This window comes from Branchiostoma belcheri, unplaced genomic scaffold (genome assembly GCF_001625305.1).
Source record: "Branchiostoma belcheri isolate BF01 breed outbred unplaced genomic scaffold, Haploidv18h27 scaffold44, whole genome shotgun sequence".
In the NCBI taxonomy this organism is placed as follows: Eukaryota; Metazoa; Chordata; class Leptocardii; order Amphioxiformes; family Branchiostomatidae; genus Branchiostoma; species Branchiostoma belcheri.
In genome coordinates, this window is record NW_017804065.1 from 2,438,627 (window position 1) to 2,463,863 (window position 25,237).

A 25,237-nucleotide genomic window follows, 5' to 3' on the forward strand; every position below is an offset into this window, starting at 1 on the left:
TTACTTGTGTTTCCAGACATGTTAGTACACAATGTACAATGTGTTTGTAGACATGTTTTTACTTAGTACATGTACCTACCCTTGAGTTTCGTCCCTCTGTTCCCAGGGCAGAGACCTGGCACTCACCGCTGACCCTGGAGCTGTCCCGTTGGCATATTGCTTCCCACTGTCGGAACAGACAAGTGTTAATTAAATGTAGCCTGGAATCTATCCGTGAATGCTGTTTCTCCACTCCAAACAACAAACAAACTGTCACTAGTGTCAGACTAGACCGTTATTTTCAATTTCTTGCGTGACCTCTGACACTTCCTGTCACATGTTGAGCTGACACCGCACGTCCACGGGCAAAGCAATAAAAGGATTACTTACTATAATAGCCAATTGACACCTATCAAATAGCGATTAGGGGACTACAAAGAAAACTGCGACTTTCGACAGACTAACTGCACGGCCAGTCAAACCTACAAGGCGGCCAGTCAAACCTACAAGGCGGCCAAACTCCCCTGGCAAATACATGTAATAACTATTCTCCTCACATAGCCAGCGTAGTTAGTCTGGTAGAGACTAACTACAAGCTACTAAATAATGTTAATACAAATGTCATATATTTTACACATGACAGGCAGTATGTAACAGAGCTCTACTAAATACAAAATGTAGTCCTACCTTGATACAGGTTCCGGGGCCATCACCATGGTTACCCCATCAGGTGATGTTGGCATGGTGATGTCAGAGGGGTTCTCTTTGTACACCTCACCATTGGCATCATCTGAGAAATGCAAAATTAAAGCCACTTTTAGTATTTTCTCTTCATTTATTTCATTTATTTCGAAGCCTTTTAGCCCTACAGGGCTAGCCTTCCAAGGCTCAAACATTAAAATTACAAAATCACATACATGGAAATTACAGTGAGAGAACAGTGAATACATTTAAAAAGACATGAATACATCAAAACATCTACAATGAACACAAATTGATATTTACAAATTAAAAACTAGAGGATGAGGTTCATGTAACACTGTTTGCGATAGCTTTTTTGAACCTGAGTAGGTTACTCAGTGTTTTAACATGATATGGTAGATTGTTCCACAGCAATATTGCACGATACAGGAATGAACGTTTCTTACAGACGTACTGTTTGTCTTAGGTCTAGGTAGTTTGAAGTTGTTCTGTGCAGAAGATCTGGTATTGTGAATAAGAGATACATGAGCAGGCACAAGAGAGTTATAGATATACTGTGGTTCTTGACTCAACAACCAGATACATAAAGAACTGTAACAGTGGGGGGGTTTATAGGCGCTTTCAACTGACCCAGCCAATGGGTCTAAACCTTTTAGCCGAGTGGTTTGAGTATCGGATTTGTAAGCTGGCGCCCGGGGGCCATGGGTTCGAACCCCGGCCCGGGACCAGATCTAGATGGGCTAATGTTGTTATCTACAGGTAAAAATATGTAATTTTGGACATTTTTTTCCGTGCAAAACCTATGATTTAGAGCCTGAAACGCGTTATACAGGTGAATTTTTCCAAAGTCACTATTCCTTTTGGAAATGGTCGGAAACAATTTTCTTGCATTCCTAACGTCTCTCTGAGGTGTAATTTGTAAGAAGTACATATACATGTATGTAGCAGCCATCGAGGACCAAAGGGGTTAACCCAATTCTACAGATTTCTGCAGAATTCTGGAACTGGAGCAAGAATTCTGCAGAATTCTGAGAACCGGAGCCAGAATTCTGCAGTTCTGCAGAATTCTGGCTTCAGTTCCAGAATCCTGGCTTCAGTTCCAGAATTCTGCAGAATTCTGGCTCTAGTTCCAAAATTCTGGCTGCAGTTCCAGAATTCTGCAGAATTCTGGCTTTAGTTCCAGAATTCTGGCTTCAGTTCCAGAATTCGGCAGAATTTAATCCAAACGCTGTCAATGACAAGAAATTGACATATCCCCTGACCTCCCCCTCTCCTGTCAAACCGCTTGCTGGGTGCTCGTTCCACGTAAGGTTCCGGCTGCTGTATGGCTTCACTGTCCTGTTGGGCCTGCTTGGCAGTCCTGCCGCTGGCGTACAAATTTACAAACTTTAGAAAAGTTTGACTGGTCTCTACATGTATAATTTATCATACAAAACAAATCAAGCAACACAATCAGTTTTCTGGAGAGTCAGAAGTTTCAGATAGCATCCAAAACTGACTCATAAGAGAATATATCTAGTAGTTGATTTGTTTTGTATTATGTAATGTTCTACCTTCATTGATGACTGCCTTTATCTTCACCAATAGACCAGAAAAATTCAATACAAAAATTAATGAAACTTAATATATATTAAGTTTCTTTTGTAAGAATATGGGGTTTTGCTCTCTATCAAAGTTGGTTTTGAATTACCTGACTGGGTCAAAGCAGGGAGCTATGATAATAATATCAACAGTTACTGGTCATCATTATGTTTGTCTTTTACTTTATGTGGAAGTAGTTGATTAAATAATAGCAGACATTGGGAGGATATCAAATGATTAGGTTTTTCTAGCTGCTTGTTTGTCACAATTTGACTGATGTGTGTGACAAAAGCGTACATCTGGGAAAATATTACAATTTAGTGTCCCAACATCTGCTTGGAGATTAGAAATAGAATAACTCTTTCAGCATTGATATTAGAGGACTCCTTTTTTATCATACATTTCAATATTTGGGCATGATCAAATTTTTCTGGCCTTACATATGGTAGTCATTGCATCTTAATTTATAAGTCATTGTTATATATAACATTGGCATCATATAGAATCAAATTTATCATGCACATCATGCTCTGGACAAAAATATTAGGACAGAAAAATATTGTTATTGCTTCTAGGTTGAGCAGAAAGGACTATGGAAGTGTTGTGCCAAACAAACAAACAAACAAACAAATATTATATATTATATATCATTTTGCAGTGTCAACAGAAGACACTTGACAAGAACTTTACAAACGATGTTACGGCATTGACTTTAAGACTTCCAAGTGATCCTTTTCACTCCTTTGCAAAGTTGATGTAAGTCAAGGTCAAACTGGCAAGGTCATCCCACCACATGCAATTACTAAAAGTTCCACTTGCCCCCCTCCCCACCTATACAACTGTGTCACATGTACCTGCCAACATTAGAGCCTGTCTCTCCTCTATTGGAAAACAAACAAATAAACAAACAAATAAAAACAAATAGATAACAAAAAAGTAGACAATTACCAAAGTTTGGTATATCTAAAGAGATCACATTGAAAGGAGACCAAATATATTATCCGAACGTAGACTTACATGTAGGTTAGTCTTCGAATTACATTGTACGATTAACGACTCAAAAATAATCTTTCTGATTGTACAATGTACAATCGTGTAATTCATTTTCCTATGTGCATTTCCTTTTAATTTTGCATGCAGTACTTGGTTCACCTACCAATTTAGAAGGAATTGTTATAGATTAAACATAAAAAATTATGGAGTTCAACTGAAATATTGAAAATTAGTAATGGCAAACAAGTGTAACATTCTTAGACAACAACATATACATGTAGTATATTACTGTATGAGTCTGTATGACCCCCATCAAAACACAGCAAACTGTTACTAACTAGTGTTAGACTAAGAATGAAAGATTGTCTGTTTTGGGAGTTATTAGAATTACCTGTATCTGAACTGGGACTGGAAACTTAAAGTCTTGGCTCCAGGCACATCAGCGACCTCGTTTAACCTATGGAACAGAAGTTTTCGGTTCAACCTGTCAGAACGACAAGTATTTTGTACTTTGCTAACTAATCAGGACAAGTCAACCACGAACAACTGTTACTGTTACTTCAATTTCAGATTTGTTCCATGGTTAAAAATGCCAGCTACATGTACATGTATGTCATGGTCATAACTGTAGAATAGTCATCAATCAGTGATTGTTTTTGAAAGGTAGAAACACGTACCTCCAAATTTTGCGATGTCGACTGTACATTTGATCACTGTACAAGTGACCTACATGTAGTATGGTGAGAACACAAGACTTGTGCGGGTCTTCTGGCCTCCCCCGCCTCCTTGCGGAGTAGGGGTAAGTCTACTCGCGAGAACTCGTGTCCTCGTGAGACTAGGTCACTCCGTGATCAAGATGTACAGTCGACATCGAAAATTCGGAGGTATGTGTTTCTAACTTTCAAAAACAGTCACTGAGTAAAGAATATTCTACTAAGGCCATGTTGATTTGATTATATGGATGACATCCGCGCGCGCATGAATTTTCGGCCGTTTCAAAAAAAAAAAAGTTTTCAACCATACTGTAAATCGTACAAAACAGTTGCAAAATGAGCAAAAATATACCGTAAGTTACAAAAAAATAATAAATAAAAACTATACCAATGTCGTAGAATGCCGGATGCCAAAATCAAACGAAAAAAGACGAAATTGTAAAGAAATGAAATTGAAGACTAGATTATTCGCCAAACCAAATTCTGCCCCATTTGTTCAACCCTCATGACCACGTAGATTTCATAATGAAAACAACTTTTTTTTTTTGCAAAACTTTTTTTTATTCGCACGCGCGCATCAGTTTTGGGCTTCTCGGAGGATGTCATCCATATAATCAAATCAACATGGCCTAACTGTTAATTTTACGTGACTGATGAACCTTTTCAACAATGGTCTTAAGTACACAATCATGTATAGTAAAACTTCAAGCCACAGTGGTAACTGAAGGTAGTCTTATGGTTACTAATACGTTTGTAGACTAAGGTCTGCTTTAGACTGGTGACAGTATTCCATAGTTTGACACTTCAACACCGGCAAAGGGCAAAGAGCTGCTAATTTTTGTTTTGCGACACTAGTTCGTGTTTTTAATGATTGCTACCAGCATTTTCTAACACCATCACTGCTTTCCACTGGCTCTTCTGTTCAGCACTTGTCTTAGTGCTCCTTCCTAAGTCAAAACCATCTATTCTAGGCCTCTCATAACTGTTTTCCCAAAAAATTGTTATTTCCTGACTCCCCCTCCTTCTTTTCCTCTTTCCTACATATACTAGTAGATAATAATAATTATATAAATAACTGTTCTTGGCTGTAAATTAGCAGACTACAATTAGCAAACTACAATTGACAGGCCAAATCAGTGTATGTCTCTGTACAGTTCAATCCATCTGCGTTTGTCTCTTGCTAAGTCTCTAAGATGTTTCAGTATGTAAGACTCGAGTCTGATGTTATGATTGAGATAGAGTTAACAGTCGTCGACAAGGCTACTAGGGAGACCTTCACGTGGTCTACCTTTTCTGGGTTTGAGTTTTTGCTGAACGCGACACTAAGCCACTGAAGACCTTTTGTGGGAGTGAGTCCAGCGGCATACGGAGTATTATACAAATACATACATTGTCAAGCTAGTATGTCTTCCCTGTCATGACCTGAGTTTAGGACTAGCTCTTCAGTGAGCTAAACCAGTTTGGAATAACATTGACTATTTCCGTACCTGAAGAAGGCGTGATGCTCCACACAGCACTTCCACAGGTGCTTGCAGGCCGCCCGGTTTGACAGCTCAAATGTGTACGTGATTTCATCATTCTGGAAGACAGACACATCACATTCTTACATGTGAATCCAAACAAAAATATTCTCCCTTTATTTTCCAAAGCCCTTTTGCCTAATGGATAATCTTTAATACAAGGTTCAAATACAAATAATATGCAAAAATAACAACATTCTAGTTTTGAATTGAAACACACATAATACCTGTATATTGAAATATAAAAGGAAACCATTATTTACAAATTAAAATCAAAATTTAGTTTTAGGTTTGATTACAGAGCTAACCCAAAACTTTTAACATTTCAAATGTGTACAGTAGTACTAGTATTAATAAAGCACATAAAGCACATAAAGTATACTTTAGAGTTAGTCAAAATTTGACACAATAATATTATTTAATATTATATAATACTTTGTAATGTTCATTGTCTTTTACTCACATCTTTTGTCCGAACCCTGAGAAAAAACTGCCTGTCCTTGAACAAGATTTTGGTTATCCTTGGCCTGTAAACAAGACAGAAACATGATTATTTACCTGGTCTGTCTAAATTCAAAATCTAGTATCCTTAAACAAAAAAATGTTAACAACATCAATTCCAACATCCAAATCAGGTACTATTCAAATTGTTGGAAATAGCAAAGGTGAAGTGAACCATTCTATGGAACACTTGGAAGCCCGTGTGATAACCATGTGATAACCATGTGATAACCGTGTGATACCATGGTATAATATGAGCTACAATGTAGAACACCCGTATCATTATCATGGCCCAGGTATGGCATAATAAGTCGTATCAAATCAATACAATCATGGTACTGTGAAACACCATTATTGCTATTCCTTTATAACTGTGTTACAGTACTGTTATTATGACAAGCATGCAAACAAAGTCTAGAGGAATAACCATTTCTACAATGCATATACCCAAGCTATCAAACAAAAGAGTAATACATGTAAACTTTAATAACACATCTGATAGCAATCTATGTTTACACCATCAACCACAGAATAGTACTTAAAATATATGATTATAGCAACATTACAGAGAAAGACAGTCTTACCAGAAATACATGCCGACTTTTGTCTTGTTCTTGTAAACCACCACCCCTCTGGGCATGAGCCCCAAGTAATACTGTACATGGTCATCACCCTGGCAAAATAAAATAATGAAAATAGTTACTTGCAGTGTTTATCAACATACTAATAATGTACAACACTTTTCATGGTAATTTTAACTACAATTTTATATGTACAGTAAATGTTGCTCAGACTGAGTATTTTTTTCTGGGGTGATTTCATAGCACTAATGATTTTTCAACTTCTATTAGGTCTTGTCTTTGCAATGTATCTATAGCATCTATTACAGGCATCTTATCCCATCTAGACTTTAGTGTAAGTACTAGTCAAGGCACTAACTACATGTATCATATTTAAGTCATTCTTTTAAAACTTTGAGATAGTTCACTTGAACACTGAACGATTAGAAATAAACCATCTCTAGCACCTTGAGATTCGAACCCCCAACTCAAGGACGTTGCCCAACCTTGTACATGTACTTTCAAAGCAGGGTTACTAGACTAAGACATAACTGAAAGAATCCTCACCATTACACGATGCAGGTCCACTCCGTACATCTCCAGCACCCTGCCCAGACTCAGGTAGTTCAGCTCTGCTTCTGACGGCACCTGACCGCTGAGGGAGATACAAACGTTAACACCTGTGTCCATAATATCACCAGGGTCCATAATATCGACACCTTGAGAAATAGTGTGCTTAAAGATATTTTTACTGCAACATACGTTTGGTATGCACTCCTTCACACATCAAATGTACATACCTAGGGTATGTTGCAGTAAAAATATCTTTCACTATTTCTCAAGGTGGTGATATTATGGACCCTGGTGATATTATGGACACAGATGTTACATGTTAATTAAGGCCTAGAGAAAAAAAGTTGTTTCCTGTTTCAGTCCTGAAAAAAAGTAGGTTCGTTAGGTAGGAATTACAGCTGTACCTTTTTTCTTTCTTTTTGTTTATTAGACTTTGGCCATTTCTAGTGATCCGACAGTTATACACTGCAGCTTATCATCTTAAAACTTAGGACATTAATTATATTTTCAAAACCACTTGTGCAACGTTTTATCAATCAGCCTACAATACAAAATTTACTGTCAGGGACACTGTATTTTTGCCTTCAAGATGTAAATGTTATGTAATATATATGCTATGGGAAATGGTTGATTTAGCTTACTAACTGTAACTATTATTAAAACATGACCACAAAATCCAGTTTTAGATATATTGTTTGAACAATACATCTTAAAAGATATATTGTTGCTTTTTTCTGCAAAGATACCTTAAGACATTCCCGAGTGTGAATGGATGATAACTTACACGAGATCTCTGTGAATGTTGGCAATGCGCTTCTCCATTTCTTCTGTCTGATTGGGGACAAACCTGAACTCTGACACGTAGTTCCCCGTGTGCTTCCTGGGGTCAAAGTCACCCAGCTCCGCTAAAAAACAGAAAACAGAACCAACTAGAATTCCGAGACCTCATACCTCCATGAAATATGATCTTGATATGTAAAATTGTTTAAATGACCTCTGCATTAACATGATATATGCATCGTGATGTATGTTAACTTTTGATTAACTTACAGATGTCCCAAGTATGACATTCTCATCATTCACCATTACGAAATCATAGAATTTTCGCATTAATTATGCAAATTAGGTCATCATTTGCATAATTAGTATCTGTTGAAGTTCCGCCTGCCATAGGTTACATAGTATAATGTAAAACACAGTAATTATAGAATTTCCTCATTAATTATGCAAATAAAGTCCTCATTTGCATAATTTGCATTTAATTATGTACATCTCTCTCAGCTACCTACACACCAAAAATAATGAAAATATGTTGTTCCTGTCTGGACTTATTGGCTTTTAAACATTTCGCCAGAAAGTGCCCTGCAGTTCCAGAACAAGCCGCTAGGGGGCCCAAACTCATGTGACTTCTTCCCAAGCACGAGAGCTACCTATCATCCAAATTTCATGACCCTAGCATGTCCAGATCGCGAGATATCAAAACCGGAAGTTGCGCTGCAGTACCAAGGGAAGCCACTAGGGGGACCAAAATCTCATCATTTCCAGTTTTCGTCACACCCTACCAACACACCAAGTATGAAACCAATCCATCCAGGCGTTCTTGAGTTATCTTGTTGACCAACAGACAGACGGACGGACGGACAGATAAACGCAACTGAAAATATAACCTCCATGACACATTTCATGGAGGTAATAAACACTTGTTTGTTCATCTAACTAATTGTGGAAGTTTGAGCTACATCTAATGCACATCTAACGTATCTTGCATATTTGTAATGCAGTACCTTACATGTACAAAGAATGGTTACAAAGGTCTTGTAGGTCTTAGGAAGACAAAGATCAAGGTCAAACGGGGCCTCCTGGAGGCCAACATTGGTACTGCAGCAGAATTTCCGTTTTTTTGTATCCTTCATTCCAGACATGCTAATTTTCGGTCTTGATTTTTTGGTAGCAGATACATGTAGCTTTTTGTGCCAGGAATAAATGATGTAGGATTGGTCCTCATAGCAGCTTGTCCTGGAACTGCAGGGGAGTTTCTGGCAAAATTGTTCAGAGGACTAAAACTAGTAAAAGTATGATTATTGGCATGGTGGCACCATGATTAGGGAGAAACTGCTGTCATATAGCAGTAAACGGAGTTATAACAAAGCCCTAATAATTAGACAGCCAATGGCATCCTGTTTATTACCACTTACATGTAACACCCAAACAGATGCACCTTGATTTTAAAGCACTTTAAATACAATGTTTCTGATAAGGCCACACCATCTTAATTTGTTGGTCCTCGGATTTTTTCAGAAAAAATATGAGGCGAAAAAACAGGGCGAAAAAAAAGATAAAAATAAAAACAGGTCTAGGCATCCTATTATAGCCCCAAATGCTTCAATAGGGGCCACGAAGTCAACACAAAAGGCTGGGTTAAAATCTAAACAATGAATTTTGAACTTTTAATCCAACCACTGCATAGGGAAACTTTTCTCAATGTTAGGGGCAAAATATGAGCATTTTTGAATTGATTCACGATTCAGAACCAGAATCTTTTTTTTTTTTTTTTGCAAATCAGAAAAAAATGAACAGGCGAATCCGAGAACCAACAAATTAGATTGGTATGGCCTAAAAATGCTTTTCTTGGCACCTACATTGGACAGCATATGCAGCCAGCTGTGCTGCCTCGTTAGCCTGGCATGGCAGTCTCCCCTGCAAGATGTCCTGTTTTACCTGTAGGAAAAACTGGTACCTGCAAAAAAGCAAACATGTTTTGGAAGGCTGGAATGTTTTGGCTCACCTGAAGACAATACAGGTACCCTGCACTGGGGGATGAATTTTACTGATTTTTTTCTACCAAGTTACGAATCAAAGAACTACAATCAACGACATGTAGTATGCCCTCAGTAGCCAAAAAGGAATTAAATAAATTAAGAAGATTGGAGTGTCTAACAACCTTCACTTTTCCATTCCAAGCTGCTCATGTCTTTTCTGACCATTGATTTTATATTTTACATAAATATTATTTAGCTCCATCTGATTTTACAATTCTACAATCTGTCTTAAGGAGCGAGAAGAAGCAGAACCTGTACATATGTAGTTTTACTATTATAATACTAATAGATGAAGACTACCATCGCTATTTGCCGTGACCTGTACTTAGTTCGCAATGAGCAAAAATGTATAATAAAGGTCTTTCGTTCATTCATTCATTATGCACAAGCTTGGTGAAATGTAGCCTGACTACATCAGGCTTCTAGCAGCCCCTCCACTGGTCAGGCCGTGAGAAGGAGGACCTGAATCAGCCCCTGATACTGAGAGGTTGTCTATAACACTGGCTGGGAGGAAGATTACCTTGTGATTTCTTGATGAAGTCTACACGGGTCCTCGGCATAAAACTTCACTCCGAAGTATAGACGGTAGGGTGGGGGGGCTGCAGACAACACAAAATAAGTTACACAACCTTTTGTCAGTTTTGTTTCTTATTTTTCGTTCTGAAATAAATTTAAATTAAATACATTAGCCTTGTGGCAGGGATGTATGAATTATATATCTATCATCGTATGCCAGTGAGTTGTTCATTTAAAAGATCAATTAACATCTAAGAAAATGGCTAGATCACTGGGGATGATCAAAAGATGCGCACATTTTATGGATCAGACATTGTTAAAAATTTTAATAGAATGCCTTGTACTATCTCACATTGATTATTGTAGCCCAGTTTGGTCATGCACAACTAAAACTAACATAAACCTTCTACAACGAATGCAGAACAAGGCAACTCGTCTGTTTCAGTCGAAGCCACAGTGGAAACCTGTGCACACGAGATTGTTAATAAACACCATGACAACATTTAAAAGGATAACACTCACTAACGAACCTATTTGTATCAGTAGGCAACTGCGTTCTGTCAACAACTTGCATAGCTATAGAACCCGTTTTGCTGCTAAACAGTCTTTTCTGTTAGACAAACCTAGAACTAACGCACTGCTGAAGTGTTTCATGTACAGGGCTGTTAGTGTGTGGAATAACCTTCCAATTGTCATGCAATCCACACAATCCCTGAGAGTCTTTAAGGACGGTTTGCACAAATACCTCCATCAGTAGGTCACAAGCACTGTTTGACAGGATTGTCAATTTTTTAAATGATGTATATTGTAAATATGTTATTAATTGATTTAGATGTGTTTTGTGACTTGTCCAGTTGTCAACTATGTTTGTATAATGTCTGTATGTATGAATACCAGGAAGACTAGCGGTGGACCCTAGGGTCCACCGCTAATGGTTATTCTAATAAAGTTTCAAAGTTTCAAAGTTGGAAGTAACAGCTATATACATGTCAATGTAAGTTAGTGTACTTACTTTCCATCTGATCACTGAAGGGCTTGGTTGGCTCTAACCAGTGCTGTAACAAAATGTCACAAAGATACATGTAAGAATGAGAAGCTGCTACAAGATTCAGTATGACCCCACCAGTTCATGATAATGAAGATGTCACTTCATCATACATGTAGATGGTTCAAAATACAGAGAGAAGCACTCAAAGTTATTCACCATTCTTTCCACTTGCTTACAAAATTTGATTGATAATCAAAATTATACTTCATTCTAATCCTATAAATTCATTTATATCTTCATTTAGGTACATTACAGAATATTTAGATGGTACAAAGTATTTAAGTGCATTAATGCATTGGCATCCTATACATGACATTGTACATCATATTATACTGTGCTTGTTGTTGCACTCATAGATTTTACATTTTCTTTCTTTTATTCTCTTTCTTTCATTTTCTTCAAGCATCAGAAAATAGGCTCAAAAGTCACCATTCCTTTATTTTGTGGAGGAGTTAAGGTTTTCCTTAAGGAGGAAAAGAAGAAAAAAGAAGATGAGTAACCCACCGTCTGGTCCTGACTGTCCAGGTACCTCAGGCCAAAAAAGTCTTTCTCTAACAGATGGAGCTTCTTGAAGACAAGATCCAGGAGCACCTGTCCCTTACTGGATTTCTGTGGATCAATACAAAACCAATCAATCAATCAATCAATCAATCAACTAAACTATAAAATCTATAAAACATGAAGATCAACATGTCATGTATTAATGCCAAGGAGCTTTGTGCACACACACACAAAAAAAAACTATACCAGAAAGTCACTGTTAAATCAAAATTCTATGTTGAATCATTGATTATGATGTTGGTGTATACTAGTATTGCCGCACTTAAAGATATACTGCATTTATTATCATGTACCATATCTTCAAGTACAACATATGGAAAAATTAGGCTCGAACCAATAACCATTGAACTATAGTTATGTGAGGTCCATGAATCATCATCAGGTCGGGCGTGTTGCCCGGACCGAGTCCACTCTCTCTCTCCATGCTGCCCTGTCCGCCATCAGCTGCCCCAGATGTTCGGCCCTCACCCCAGCGTCTTCAGCGAGTTGGTCCATGAAAGCAATTCTAAATAGCTTGGAAAGACGGACCTGGCAAAAATTTCCTTCATATATATTTCCTGAGTACCTCTTCCCTTTGGTTGAAATAAAAAATGCTACTGCGCACGCTATATCACAATTTTAAAAACCTCACAGAGTTGGAAGACTGCCTTTTTTAACTTAAAAGTTACTTATTATGCAAGAATGTAGTTACGAGCCAATTCTAAAGCTAACTCTGGCCTTGTAAATTTGGAAGGTTAAACAAATAAATAGTTATCTATAACAGGAACAAAGATTTACTGATTGATATGTTTGTAAACATCACAGAGTTAAAATTTATAAACCTCACAGAGTTGGAACTTATTATACAAAACTTTAGTTACAAGCCAGTTCTAAAGCTAACTCTGGCCTTGTAAATTTGGAAGCTTAAACAAATAAATAGTTATCTATAACAGGAACAAAGATTTACTGATTGATATGTTTGTAAACATGGCTATCAACTGTCTTCCTGTAGACATAAAGCATCGACACAACAACCGCTCAGATAACAATGGTCCGTGTTTGACAAAGTGTCAAAGGTGAACTGACGTTTACAACTGACTGGGTGAGCCTTTCCTATTGCCATGGCTCTGGTATCCTTCAATACCACTCCACAATACCGATTCATCAGCAAATTCCTAAATGCAATACCACATATATCCTGTGTGCAACACTGAATCAGAAAGCAGAGTCTATACATGAATGTGTAATACTAGCAGCGTAATGCCTTTGAATGAGACTATATTTACCAGATTTGGTTTCACATCCTGCTCTTGCCTTATACAGTTCACTTCTACAGACTAAAAACCACAGTGCCTTTTAAATTGTATCAATGAAAGGCCATTTTAACTCATGGGGCAACCAGTGAGGTACATGTAACTGTTTATATTTGCCATTGCTAGCTATTCAAAATGCCAAGAATGATATCTAAAGGGCTGCCAGGAAATATCTTTCCTCGTATCATCTGCTTGGAGTAAGAAATTAATTTTCCTGTGATGCTGTACAAAGTATCAAAGGGTTCTTGACTAAAATCTAGCTTAGGCCACACCAATTTTATTTCTTGGTTAATGGATTTTTCTAGAAAAATAATGAAGCGGGCGGGTGAAAAATTTTGGCACAAAATGGTACGATAGGAGCAATGAAGTCAACACACCAGACTGGTTCAAAATTTAAACAATGAATTTTGAACTTTTAATGATACCACTGCATTGGAAGATGGAATAACTCAGGCTAAACATCAAAGGTCTTCTTTGATAGTTAAAAACATGAGCACCAAAGATTTCCTTCCATAGCTAGAATAACTGTAACAACTAGGAAGAAAAGAACTATTTTCAACTGTTCAGGGCAAAATATGAGCATTTTGCATTTGATTCTGAATTTTTTTTTTTTTTTGCAAATAAGAAAAAAATGAAGTGGGCGAATCCGTTAACCAAGAAATTAAATTGGTGTGGCCTTTACTAGTACAATGTACATGTATTTGTGCACATTTCATGAGTGACAGCAATGTGCAAGTCCTTGAAACTTTTAGTGAGAGACACACACTAGACAAGTACATGTGTCGGTATCGCTTCCATCTCCACCTTCACACCACATTTAACATGGATAATGACAGCCTGTCAGGGTGTGATGGGAACAACATGGCTGACAGGACAGGTCAACAAAAGGTCAAGGTGAACCAACCACTCATGATTCTACCGGTTGATAAAAGACAAAACAAAAGCTTTAAAAAAACACCAAAAAAGTTGTGGTAGTTTTCAGGAAATGATACAATACTTCATTCACCATTTTTACCATATTCACCATAAATGGCCTTTATGAATATTGAAATATATAATAATAGAATAATCTCTTATCTTTTTAAATAGTATGAGAGGGAAAATGTAAATTGGAAATTGCAATCAGTCTAGCTTTTACCAGGCTTCGGAAGTGGCTGGAAAGAGTAGAAATTGGCCCAAAAGACAGACATGCTAGGGGAGTTGGTACGCTAAAGTAAAGTACATGTACATTTTCAAGTGCAGCAAATGTACTCCTTTAGCGGACCAACTCCCCTGGCATATCATCTGTCTATTTGGCCAATTTCTACTCTTTACAGCCACTTCCGAAGCCTGGTAGAGGCTACTGTGATTCCTCAATAAAACAGTTTTAGAAACATGACCTAAGTCATCATCTTTTATGTAGTTTTGACAAATGGCTTTTGCCTCCTGAGAATTAAAATTGTTACAAGTTGGCACAACGTCAACCTGATGAACTAACGAAAACCAGATGGCAACCCATTCCCAATCCTGATCCAAATTACAACAATATGGCAAAGTAGGTGTCCTGTAACAAGAAGTCTAAAACAGCAGATGTGACAAACTGGCATGAAATTTGATTACAGAAACTCTCATCAGAGTTTAGTCTGACAAACGCTTTTATTTGCATTGTTACTCCATTTGGTTCTTTTACACGCTAGTGGAATTGATTAAGTAGGGAACAATCTGTCATAATTGTACTTTACATAATAAAGTTACTGGGGATGTCAGCATTGAATAAAGGGATGTACAACATCTTTTTTCCTGGCAAACAGCTTTCAATTTGCATTGTTACTTCATTAGTTTCTGTTACACGCTATGGAGGGGACAATCTGTCATAATGAACTGTGGCTTATGTAATAAAATTATGACAGTCATGAATGAAATAAACACCAGATGGCTTCCACAAAAATTGCAGTGGGAACTGACTCAGGGCTCCAAATACCACCTGCATATTACTAGTATGCATGCTAGTAGAGATAAAATTGAAGCTGTGCAGGTATACACAATGTAAAATATGTATATTTCTGATGCCTACTGTACCTAACCTGCACCAGTCCATGTATTGGGCTTACATGTATACCAGTATATACATGTACAAGTAGCTATAGGTATATGTGAATTTTATTTGCAGTATTGGCTGTTACTACCTAATTTTTTTACATGTAAACAAAAGAAATAATGGCAATGATTTCTTAACTGCCTTCAGTGTAATCCATATATGTACATGTACTTCCTAAATTCTGAGTGGTGCAGGTAATTTTCAATGTTACGTGCACCATTGCAGGTACTAGTATATAATGTAGAAAAACGTATTTTGAGCCCTGTGACTAGAACTGTTGGACAACCTCTGGCATTTCTCAATATCCTTCAAATGCTTTCTTTTGAGAGAAAATATCACAGGACTTGGAATAATGATTGAGGACTAGATTAAAAAGATTGCATTAAATGTTAGTGCCATTGGTTCTGTTGTGCCTGGCATTTACATGACAGTATGGGCATATGGAAACATTTACAGATAATTGTACTTCTGTGATGCACAGTTATTCTTTCTTGATTAATGTTTACAGGAAGTACAAAAGAAATGGCCTTAGGCTGTCTGTGCAGAATGCTATGCTTTGATCGTGATACAGAATAAATTATGACAATAATGCTGGAACTGTTTGCATATTTCGTAATGTTACCAAATGTTGTATCAAAAAGTCAAAAATATCATTCTATAGGTCTTATGATTATTGAATACAGATATAGATGTTCAGTCCAGAATGTTATACAAAATGGAGAAAATGAAAAAATTGATGAAAATGACATTTCATCTAGGATGAGCCACATTTCAGATTTACATGTATCGTTGTCCAAGGTAAATAATTATAATTTAATAATGTGTGTGTGTGTGTGTGTGTGTGTGTGTGTGTGTGTGTGTGTGTGTGTGTGTGAAAACGTTAGGGTACAAAAACTGCATTTTTTTGTATGCTTTTGATGTACAAATGTATGTCAAAAACGTACATTCAGATCTTATGCTAACTCTCATTAAGGAAACATAATTAAGATCTAAACGTACGTTCTTGACATCATCAAAGCAGGCTGATTTACATACAAGAAAAATTCTATGTACATGTATGCAGTTCTGCGCTCGCGTGCATACACAGTTTTCGCAATGTCTTTGTCCTTAAGGATCTGCTTGGAGAGTCTAACCTCTGGGCTTGACACCTGCCCAGCAGGACAGATTAAGAGGTCAAAAGGTCAGCCAGGGCATGGATACTACATGTTATTTCTCCCCAAACTACCTCCAAACAGGAGACGAAATCCTGACCAGGTGTTAACGAATGTTTTATTGCAAATTCATGCCCGAGGGCTAATTTCAGGAACAAACGAAACATTTCGTATTAAAAAACAGACAATTAGTACACACAGAACTACTGATAACTACTAAGAAACTACTAGTAAAAACTACTGGGTTTGACTTCTTTTTTGAAGACAGAGGAAGACAAAGGATCCCACTTTAAGTTTTTCTGTAATTTGTGGATCTTCGACTGTTATGAGGAGAGTAGTTTTCATTTGTATATGTGTGAAAGTTTGGGTAGGATTTGGAGGCTAGTACGTCAATTAAGAGTTAATTTCCTTCCTTGCTATAGACGGTACAATTCGAGATAAAATGCATTTTGTCTTTCACCGTATTCAACGTACAATGTTTGCTAATTCGTTCATACACTTGGAGCTTCTTATACAAGGAGACCTGTTTCACCTGTGCATGACTTTTGGTACAGAGGAAAGAGAGTCTGAAATAGAGAGTGAACAGTGATGGGTACCACCTGCATCAGAATAGCCTTACATCTATTTTGGGTGTTATCTGTGGTGTAAGGGTCAGAGCCTTGTATCAACATTGCCTGCAGGAAGCTACTGTGCAGCACTGGGGAACTGCCACACATGGGAACTGATGGTTTCCAGATGGAAGAAACTGGTGTTACAGTAGAGTTTTGTTGAATGGATTGAAACTAAGGCTTTGAACAGTGGTCATTTGGTTTTTCTTGTTACATACTTACTGTAGTCTTACGAGTAGAGAGTATAATGTTGTAACAGTGCTAACTGACCATGCTAAATGGTCGTGCGACCTTTTAGTGTAGTGGTTAGCATTGGTGACCGCCAAGCGGACAACTCGGGTTCGATTCCCGGTAGTGACCTTCTCGCCCCTTTCGGTTTTTACAGTGGTTCCCATGTGGGCCCTGTGAGTACTGGCACTGAGGATAAGTGTGGCAGCTCCAGGGATGTCGGACTCGGAAGATTCGAGGACGAATCTTGAAAGAAAAGGGGGAGTAGTGTAACAGTGCTAACTGACTATGCTAAATGGTCGTGCGACCTTTTAGTGTAATGGTTAGCGTTGGTGACCGCCAAGCGGACAACTCGGGTTCGATTCCCGGTTGTGACCTGCTCGCCCCTTTCGGTTTTTACAATGTCCTTGCTGCCACTGTCTCTTGGTGGTTTTCAAAGACAAAGAGCAGATTTTCCAACAATCGAGAAACAAAGTGATGGTAGTTGAAAGTTGAAACAAGAACACAACTTCTAAGTTCTAGTAGCACCACCACAGTTTCATACTGGTGTCTTCTGGCTGCTACCACTTGTTCTAATTTTTCTATGACATCAAAGTTGGAGCTGTTGACTATGAATAGTAGGATTTTTTCGAGAAGGCTGGTTCTACTAGCGGTGTTCTTCTTTTATTAAAAGAAGTACAAAAAATTTGGCATATGGCCTTTTGCAATAGAGGTGAAGTACCAGTATGGTGCTACTGAGTACACATCAGGGCTTGAAATTCATTTTTCGGAATAGGTGCACTGGTGCACTCAATGTAAAAAATTAGGTGCACAAAATATTTTTTGGGTGCAACATATAAAACAAACATAATTACAGATATTAATGCTCCTCTTCTAATCTTGAATCTGAAATGGGAGCTAAATTTCAAAATCTTACGCAAGAACTACAGGTACAACAAAGATTTTTATCATTTTTCTGACGCTTAGATGCCAAGACTATCCTGTATACTATTATTCAATTATGTACAAAAATACCTACAAAAATATTTGGGTGCACTGGTGCACCCACAGAAATAAATTGGATGCACAGCTCCAATTTTGGGTGCGCTAACTTACAGGTGCACATGCACCCAATATTTCCAGCCCTGCACCTTCCCCACTCTGATGTGATCTATGCCTCTCTGACTTTGTTTTCCTCCCAGCTAATGTTTACTCGCACAGCCAGCCTGAACAAACCAGGTAAGGTGAGGGGGAGGGCACTGTTGTATCAGCCTGCTTGTCTAGTAAGGAGAGAACCCTCTCCAAATATTTCCTCCCTGAATTACTGGGTCTGTCCTGCGGCTTTGAACCCTCCTTGCGAGGCATTGTTGAGGTTTCCTTGAAGGTTCAATCACACCTTCTTGACAGTTGTTTAACTTAAGCTCAAGTGTTTTTCTCTTGAAGAAAGAAAAACCTGAATTCACCCAGCATGCACCACTCAGTCATACTTTGTAACTTTGACCTCAATAAGTAAAAAAATTAGGGTCGGCTGGTAGGGATCTTTTTTTTTTAGACTTCGGTGATAAATTTTAATATACAGGGGTCCAACTTGTACAATACAGTTTACCAAAGTAAAATTTCATGAGTACACTTTTATTTTCAATGTCAATGTTAGAAAACCACCTGTATACTCAGATATCAGTTCATGGAGCTAGAAAAGGTTGATCAGCTCGAAAAATTATGTCCCTTATGTCCAGCCCAAAGAAAAGTCTAGGGTCGGCAGGTTTTTCTAGGGTCGGTCGGGAAGCAGGAAACACAACATTTTTTCCCTGGGCCTTCCCTGGAAAAAATGTGACCATGACATTCCTTCCAAAAGAAGCTAAATAGATACACATGAGGTATTTGGGCTCAGGAGAAATGTAATTATGCTTGGAAAGTGCATAATTATTACCTATCTTTGAGATCAAAGAGATGCCGTCTTGCAGTCCAATTTTGGTTCATTCAGGCTAGCCCTAAGGCACAATACAATACACAGTCCTTCAGAGAATCTACATGTACAGTACTGTAAGTATTACTGGACCAGGTACAGTCGTTCACTGCACTAGAAATTCCAGTCCTTTTGTACATCTACCTTTAAACATAGTGATTTGTTAGTGTATATATCACAGACTAGTAATTATTGTGTCTGTCTACATGTAGGCAGATTTATTTTATTGGATGGAGGCTAGAGGGTTGAACCAACGGCAGAAGGATGAACCATTCAGCAAAATAGGATGGTATAAATCACCATGAATGGCCTGTGATAGCCCCTGCTAGCAACAGTCTCCAGAGTTCTTTGTTCCAGATATCTTGGCTTGGCTTCATTAGTCCCAGTAATGATGGTATCAACTGCTGCTGTCACCTCAAGAATGTATGGATTTATCTATCCTTGCTCTTTGATGCCAGCTGCTTCCGCTGGCTTTTCTCAACACGAAAAACAGGAATTTTTTTTTAGGGGTGTTGAGTTTTTTTATTTTTTTAGGGGTGTTGAGTTTTTTAAAAAGTTTTTTAGGGGTGTTGAGTTTTTTTAATAGTTTTTTAGGGGTGTTGAGTTTTTAAAGTTTTTTTTAGAGGTGTTGAGTTTTTTTTAGTTTTTTAGTCGGTGTTGAGTTTTTAAAAGTTTTTTTGGGGTGTTGAGTTTTTTTTTTAAAGTAGTTGATTGATTTGTGTTCCTGCCTTTTATAATTTTTTCATCTCCTTGCAAAAAAAAAATTCTTTTTACATATTTCATATCAATTCAACATACCAGGGTAGTTTGTAATTCAAACAGTGAGTTTAAAACCACTGCATGGATGGATGAACTGGGATAACAACCAGGAAGACAAGGAGCTTTCTTCAACAGTAAATTTACTGTTGGGTACAAGATATGAGCATTTTCTTGTAACGAATCAAGAAAAAATGAAGCAGGCAAATCCGAGAACCAATAAATTGAATTGTTGTGGCCTAAGGACTAAGGACACTGTGACAGTGAAAATAATGGCAACGCCTTTTGTGAGAAACTGAACTTTACGATCAAAGTTGTCCATAAACTTTATGAAGTGGACCAGTCCTGATTATGAGGTATTTGCTCCTCCCCCAAATCAGCTTCAGAGGAAGCAGCTACTGTGTGGGGTGTGAATTGCTGGATTAACTTGCATTAAAGTAAATCCCCGAAGTAACAGATAATCTGGGACATCAGCATTTGTTTGTTTTGGAGACAACCATGCAAGAATACTTTGAAATAGTGATGCATACCGGTTCACTGGACTTGAATCCGGACTTGTAAGAATGTTTAGGTTCAAGTCCAAAAAAACCTAAAAGTCAAGAACTGAGTCCGGACTTATTACCATAAAAGACCATTTCACATACCCCTTTTCTTTCCAAACCACCTAAAACCTTCCGTACATTGCAAAATCTTTGCTGCAAAATGAAGAAAACATTGCCATCAGGCATCGTCAAGTGCTGGCCTCCATGTTATGTGGCCAAAGTTTAACCCAGACAACATTGCAAGGTTGCCAACATGCAATTTTGTATATGTCATGGGTTTAGGTCCGGACTTACAAGTCCAGAACTGAACCTAAACCTCTGGACTTGAATCCGGACCTGAACCTAAAATTGAGTTTAGGTATGCATCACTACTTTGAAATATTAGAGATATTTGTGAGGTATTGAATTCTAGCCCTGGAGAGGAATAGTAATTTGTTTGCTCTACTAATGTTTTGACCAGATGAACAGCAAGATTGCTGATGATAGAATTTATCTTCAAGCAGATCTTTTGGTGGCTGCATGGAGGTAGAAATACAACCTCCTTTAAACCTCCTTGATCAGATTAGCAAGACAGTATCAAATTGGCTATGTAGTATCCAATATGCCACCTAAAGTTTGGCTGGCATAAAATACATATATGTATACCAGTACAAGAAGAAAGCCCCATAAAGATGTCTAAAATCTCTCAAAAATAAGCTAAAAGCTAAACTTCTGTTTGGAAAGTCATCTTCAATACACACTGCAGAAATAAGCACAGTAGCGTTTGTAGTCCAGTGGTTAGCGACCCTATCTCTGGAGCAAGAAGCAGGATTGCTAACGTAGCTTTTAAGAAAAAAGGTAAAATTAACAAATTTTAGCACGAACTGATTTGGATATCAGATATCAAATGAAATTCTGGCTAAAAAGCCCTCAAGCATTTCTGGCTTGCACATTGACACAGTTGCATAAAACAAATCTACATGTACTGTCAACCTATATTGATATGCAAAATGAAAGAGGCTGGAAACCATCACTTCAGCTCTATCCTTTCTTAATTCCATGCTTCACTTAATCACTTTTTATAAGATAACAATGACAAAATACCAGTTCAACCACACCACATTAACTTCTGGTCCGATTATTGAAGCGAGAATGAACGGGTGCTATCTTGTGTCACTGAGGATTCCCAGTCAGGCTACACCAAACAAATATCTCGTTTCTCAGACATGCCAAAACAAACACGCGAAAAGATAACAATCTCAAAACTTTCTGTCAAATATAGTGCACAAACCTAAATACTGAAGTAGCAGTTATCATGTTTCTTGGATAATATGACAGCCTAGCAGTAAGCTAAAAATCAGCACTCATAATTTTTCTCTTGCCTTTACAGGCCACACCGGCTTTAATTTCATGGATGACATGCATCCTCTGAAGACCTCCAAACTAGTGCGCGCGGACGAATAAAAAAAATCCGGCCAAGACTAAAATGCTACTAAACCACAGGAATACAATGCTGGTATTGTGAATTTGTAGCCTTTGTGGAATTTATCATGGAGTTAAAATCAACCTCCTTGAATTTATGAATCAGCACTGTACGTGTGTACAGATTTCTTGAGTCGTGGAGCGCCGGTAGCCTGGGTGCCCGGCTCCGTATTGTCACCAACTACCATGGAGTACCCAGACCTAGAGCCAGGCTAGAGCCTCAAAAGGCCGTGATATTTTTTCTTTCTTTTTTTTCTGTTGAGAACAGGCGAAAATCAATGCACGCGCGGATGTCATCCATAAAATTAAGTCGGTGTGGCCTTATGTTGTCATGCAGAGAACATCAATAAAGAAGCATGCTAGCCTATGCTGTGAAGTTACATGTGCTCTAATCTAACATCCAATAACAGTAAAGGAAACCACAATGTCCATACAACCTTTATGACACTGAAGGCAATGAGTGAGAGGTTTTTTTTCTTTTCTATAGCACAGAGATAGGTCCTTCCATGAAATACTGTACCTTTCAGTTGTTGATGAAACAATAGGGACAAGTGCATGTAAATTGTTAGAAATAAGTTGTATAAGCTGTATCATAATGGCATTTGAAAGAGTTAAATGTGTGCTTTTTGAAAAAAAAATGTAGCCTGGGTACCAGACTGTTTCCACTGGGCCTACACAGGCCAGCTCCTGGGCTCCAGCTCTGGGCCTAGTGTGTGCTATATGGGTCTAGTATCCAGGCTACTGGCACTTTTTTTATGGTACATCATGTGAATTTTTTTGAGACATCAAACTTTTTTTCATCTTTTGATCTATCAACAGATCTCACAAAGCTTCTTCAGAAGTTGAGAAAACTGTACAACATCAGTTAGAATGGATTTTTAGCAACCAAAAAAAAAAAGAAAACGTATCAAATATGACAATGAAGTTATCAGATTGGAATTTGCCTCCTCCAAATGCATAAAATAGCCTTTCACAGGGTTTAGCATTTTAGAATTTCCAGGTGAAGAATGCCCCTGTACCTCTAGATCACTTGTGCACTTTGGTAAGGAACGTTGCCATGAGCTTATGATACCAGAAAGAATTCTTAGCAAAAAAAAAAAAAAAAAACATTTCAAATATGACGATGAAGTTATCAGATTGAAATTTGCCTCCTCCAAATGCATAAAATAGCATTTCACAGGGTTTAGCATTTTAGAATTTCCAGGTGAGGTATGACCCTGGACCTCTAGATCACTTGTGCACTTTGACAAGGAATGTTCTCCAAACCTAGAGTAGAATATCTGTGGTGTTTTGCATGCCTGGAGGTCAAGTGTCCACCTGATCCCACCCTTACCAGGGAGGGTTGAAGGAAAACAACACTGCAGGCATGTGTACACAGATGGCACAATGGGGTGTGAAGGAACAACTCAAACAGAGGGGGAGGGATTGTCATGGTATTTAACACCAGGGTGCTACTGATAGCCATTTCCCAGTTTAGGGCTAGAAATTCATTTTTGGGAATAGGTGCACTGGTGCACCCAACCTAAAAAATTAGGTGCACAAAATTTTTTGGGGTGCACCATATAACATAATAACAGATCTTAATGCTCTTCTTCTGAGCTTGAATCTGAAATGGGAGCTAACTTCAAAATTTTACACAAGAACTACAAAAAAGATTTTATCATTTTTCTTACACTTAGATGCCAAGAATATCCTGCATACTATTATTTGATACATACAAAAATACCTACAAAAATATTTGGGTGTACCAGTGCACCCACAGAAAATAATTGACTTTTTTGGGTGCACAGCTCCAATTTTGGGTGCACTAAGGTGCAAATGCACCCAGTATTTCGAGCCCTGCAGTTTAGACAAGATCTTGAGGATACATGTATCTTCTTTGACTCCTTGAAGGAATCTGGGTTTAATCTTCCTAGCTTCTGACCTTCATGTACTAGCAACTCTCTAAGACTTGCCAGGCATAAAAACCTGCCCTTGTAATTGTTTGTTATTAAATTTTATTCCTTAATATCCTGACAATAAAGATAAGTTTATTGTGAATTCCTGCCCGAAGGCAGTATTTACAAATAACAAAAAAAGAACATTGAAACAGGGTACGTAATAATACAAGGTAATTGTCTAAAACTATAGCTATCATAATGTGTCTGATATGGTTTGACTTCTCTTTTTTAAAAAGGATTGTCTGCATTGGCAGTACTGGGCAACCTGACTTGTTTTTTGACCCAAATGCCTTATGTATATTACCATCAATAGACAATACCTTGGATTACCAAGTACTTCACACCTCCTAATGCCCTAATGGCTTTGTCCTAGCTCAAAGTAAGGACTAATAAAATGGTAAAATGATTTATTTTAGAAGTTTAGATATAGCTTTTACAGGGAGTCACAAAGCCAAGTTTATTGATACAATGTATGGCAAATAACTTAATAACTATAAACTATTTCTACTAGTGTACTAATCAACTTCAATACATGTAACGTTATATGTGTTATAATGGAATACTACATTTCACATTGCTGTGACAAGGTTTCTCTTTTGTATACTATAGCATTATGCACATATATTGACCTAGATAAACAGATACAGGGCATGATAACAGCATGTTGAAAATTTTTCTACTTTTCTCCCACGTAGCGTTATTTTATTCTTACATGATATCATTAGTTTTTTCCTTTCTTTGTTATACATAGTAGGGACATATCACAGGTAGCACTGGGTAACCAAACTTCTCTCCAGGGATGTCCAACTTGCCACCATGGCTGGGGTGGTTGTCCCTAGACTCCATAGCATGCCAAAAACTGGGGGGTTTGGGGCGTCTTCAGGGTCTTTGGGAGCTTTTGTGTGCTATTTTCTGATTGCATATAGACAACATAGCCAGCCTGGTTGAATTACCCCCGTTTTTTTAGAACTGGGCTAATCAGAAAACAGCCGAAGACCACCAAACCCCCAGTTCTATAAGCCTGCTACGGAGGCTAGCTAGGTTGTCCCCATACCTGGGATGCCTGGTGCCTGGTAGAACAGACCCTTTGTTTACCGGGTATTGTTTGTCGATTAATAAATCAGCGAGGGTCAACCTGAGCAAGCCGACCCCGTGATGTCACCCGTTTGAC

At 37.9% G+C, this 25,237-nt stretch overlaps 1 protein-coding gene across 3 annotated transcripts in view; it reads right to left on the reverse strand.

Annotated features, from left to right (window-relative positions):
• Positions 1-25,237, reverse strand: part of LOC109478590 (band 4.1-like protein 4) — a 41,018-nt gene that overhangs the window by 11,706 nt on the left and 4,075 nt on the right. For 2 of the 3 annotated variants that reach the window (XM_019780257.1, XM_019780255.1), the window contains exons 2-15: positions 12,010-12,114; positions 11,470-11,512; positions 10,462-10,540; positions 9,762-9,859; positions 7,907-8,027; positions 7,117-7,204; positions 6,574-6,662; positions 5,952-6,015; positions 5,456-5,547; positions 3,647-3,712; positions 3,117-3,143; positions 1,944-2,047; positions 667-769; positions 80-166 (exon numbers count right to left, since the gene is read on the reverse strand). In XM_019780257.1, the coding sequence (XP_019635816.1) occupies positions 80-166; positions 667-769; positions 1,944-2,047; positions 3,117-3,143; positions 3,647-3,712; positions 5,456-5,547; positions 5,952-6,015; positions 6,574-6,662; positions 7,117-7,204; positions 7,907-8,027; positions 9,762-9,859; positions 10,462-10,540; positions 11,470-11,512; positions 12,010-12,114 (1,166 nt within the window). The remainder of the gene's footprint in view (positions 1-79; positions 167-666; positions 770-1,943; positions 2,048-3,116; positions 3,144-3,646; positions 3,713-5,455; positions 5,548-5,951; positions 6,016-6,573; positions 6,663-7,116; positions 7,205-7,906; positions 8,028-9,761; positions 9,860-10,461; positions 10,541-11,469; positions 11,513-12,009; positions 12,115-25,237) is intronic. The other variant, XM_019780256.1, reaches the window with a different exon arrangement.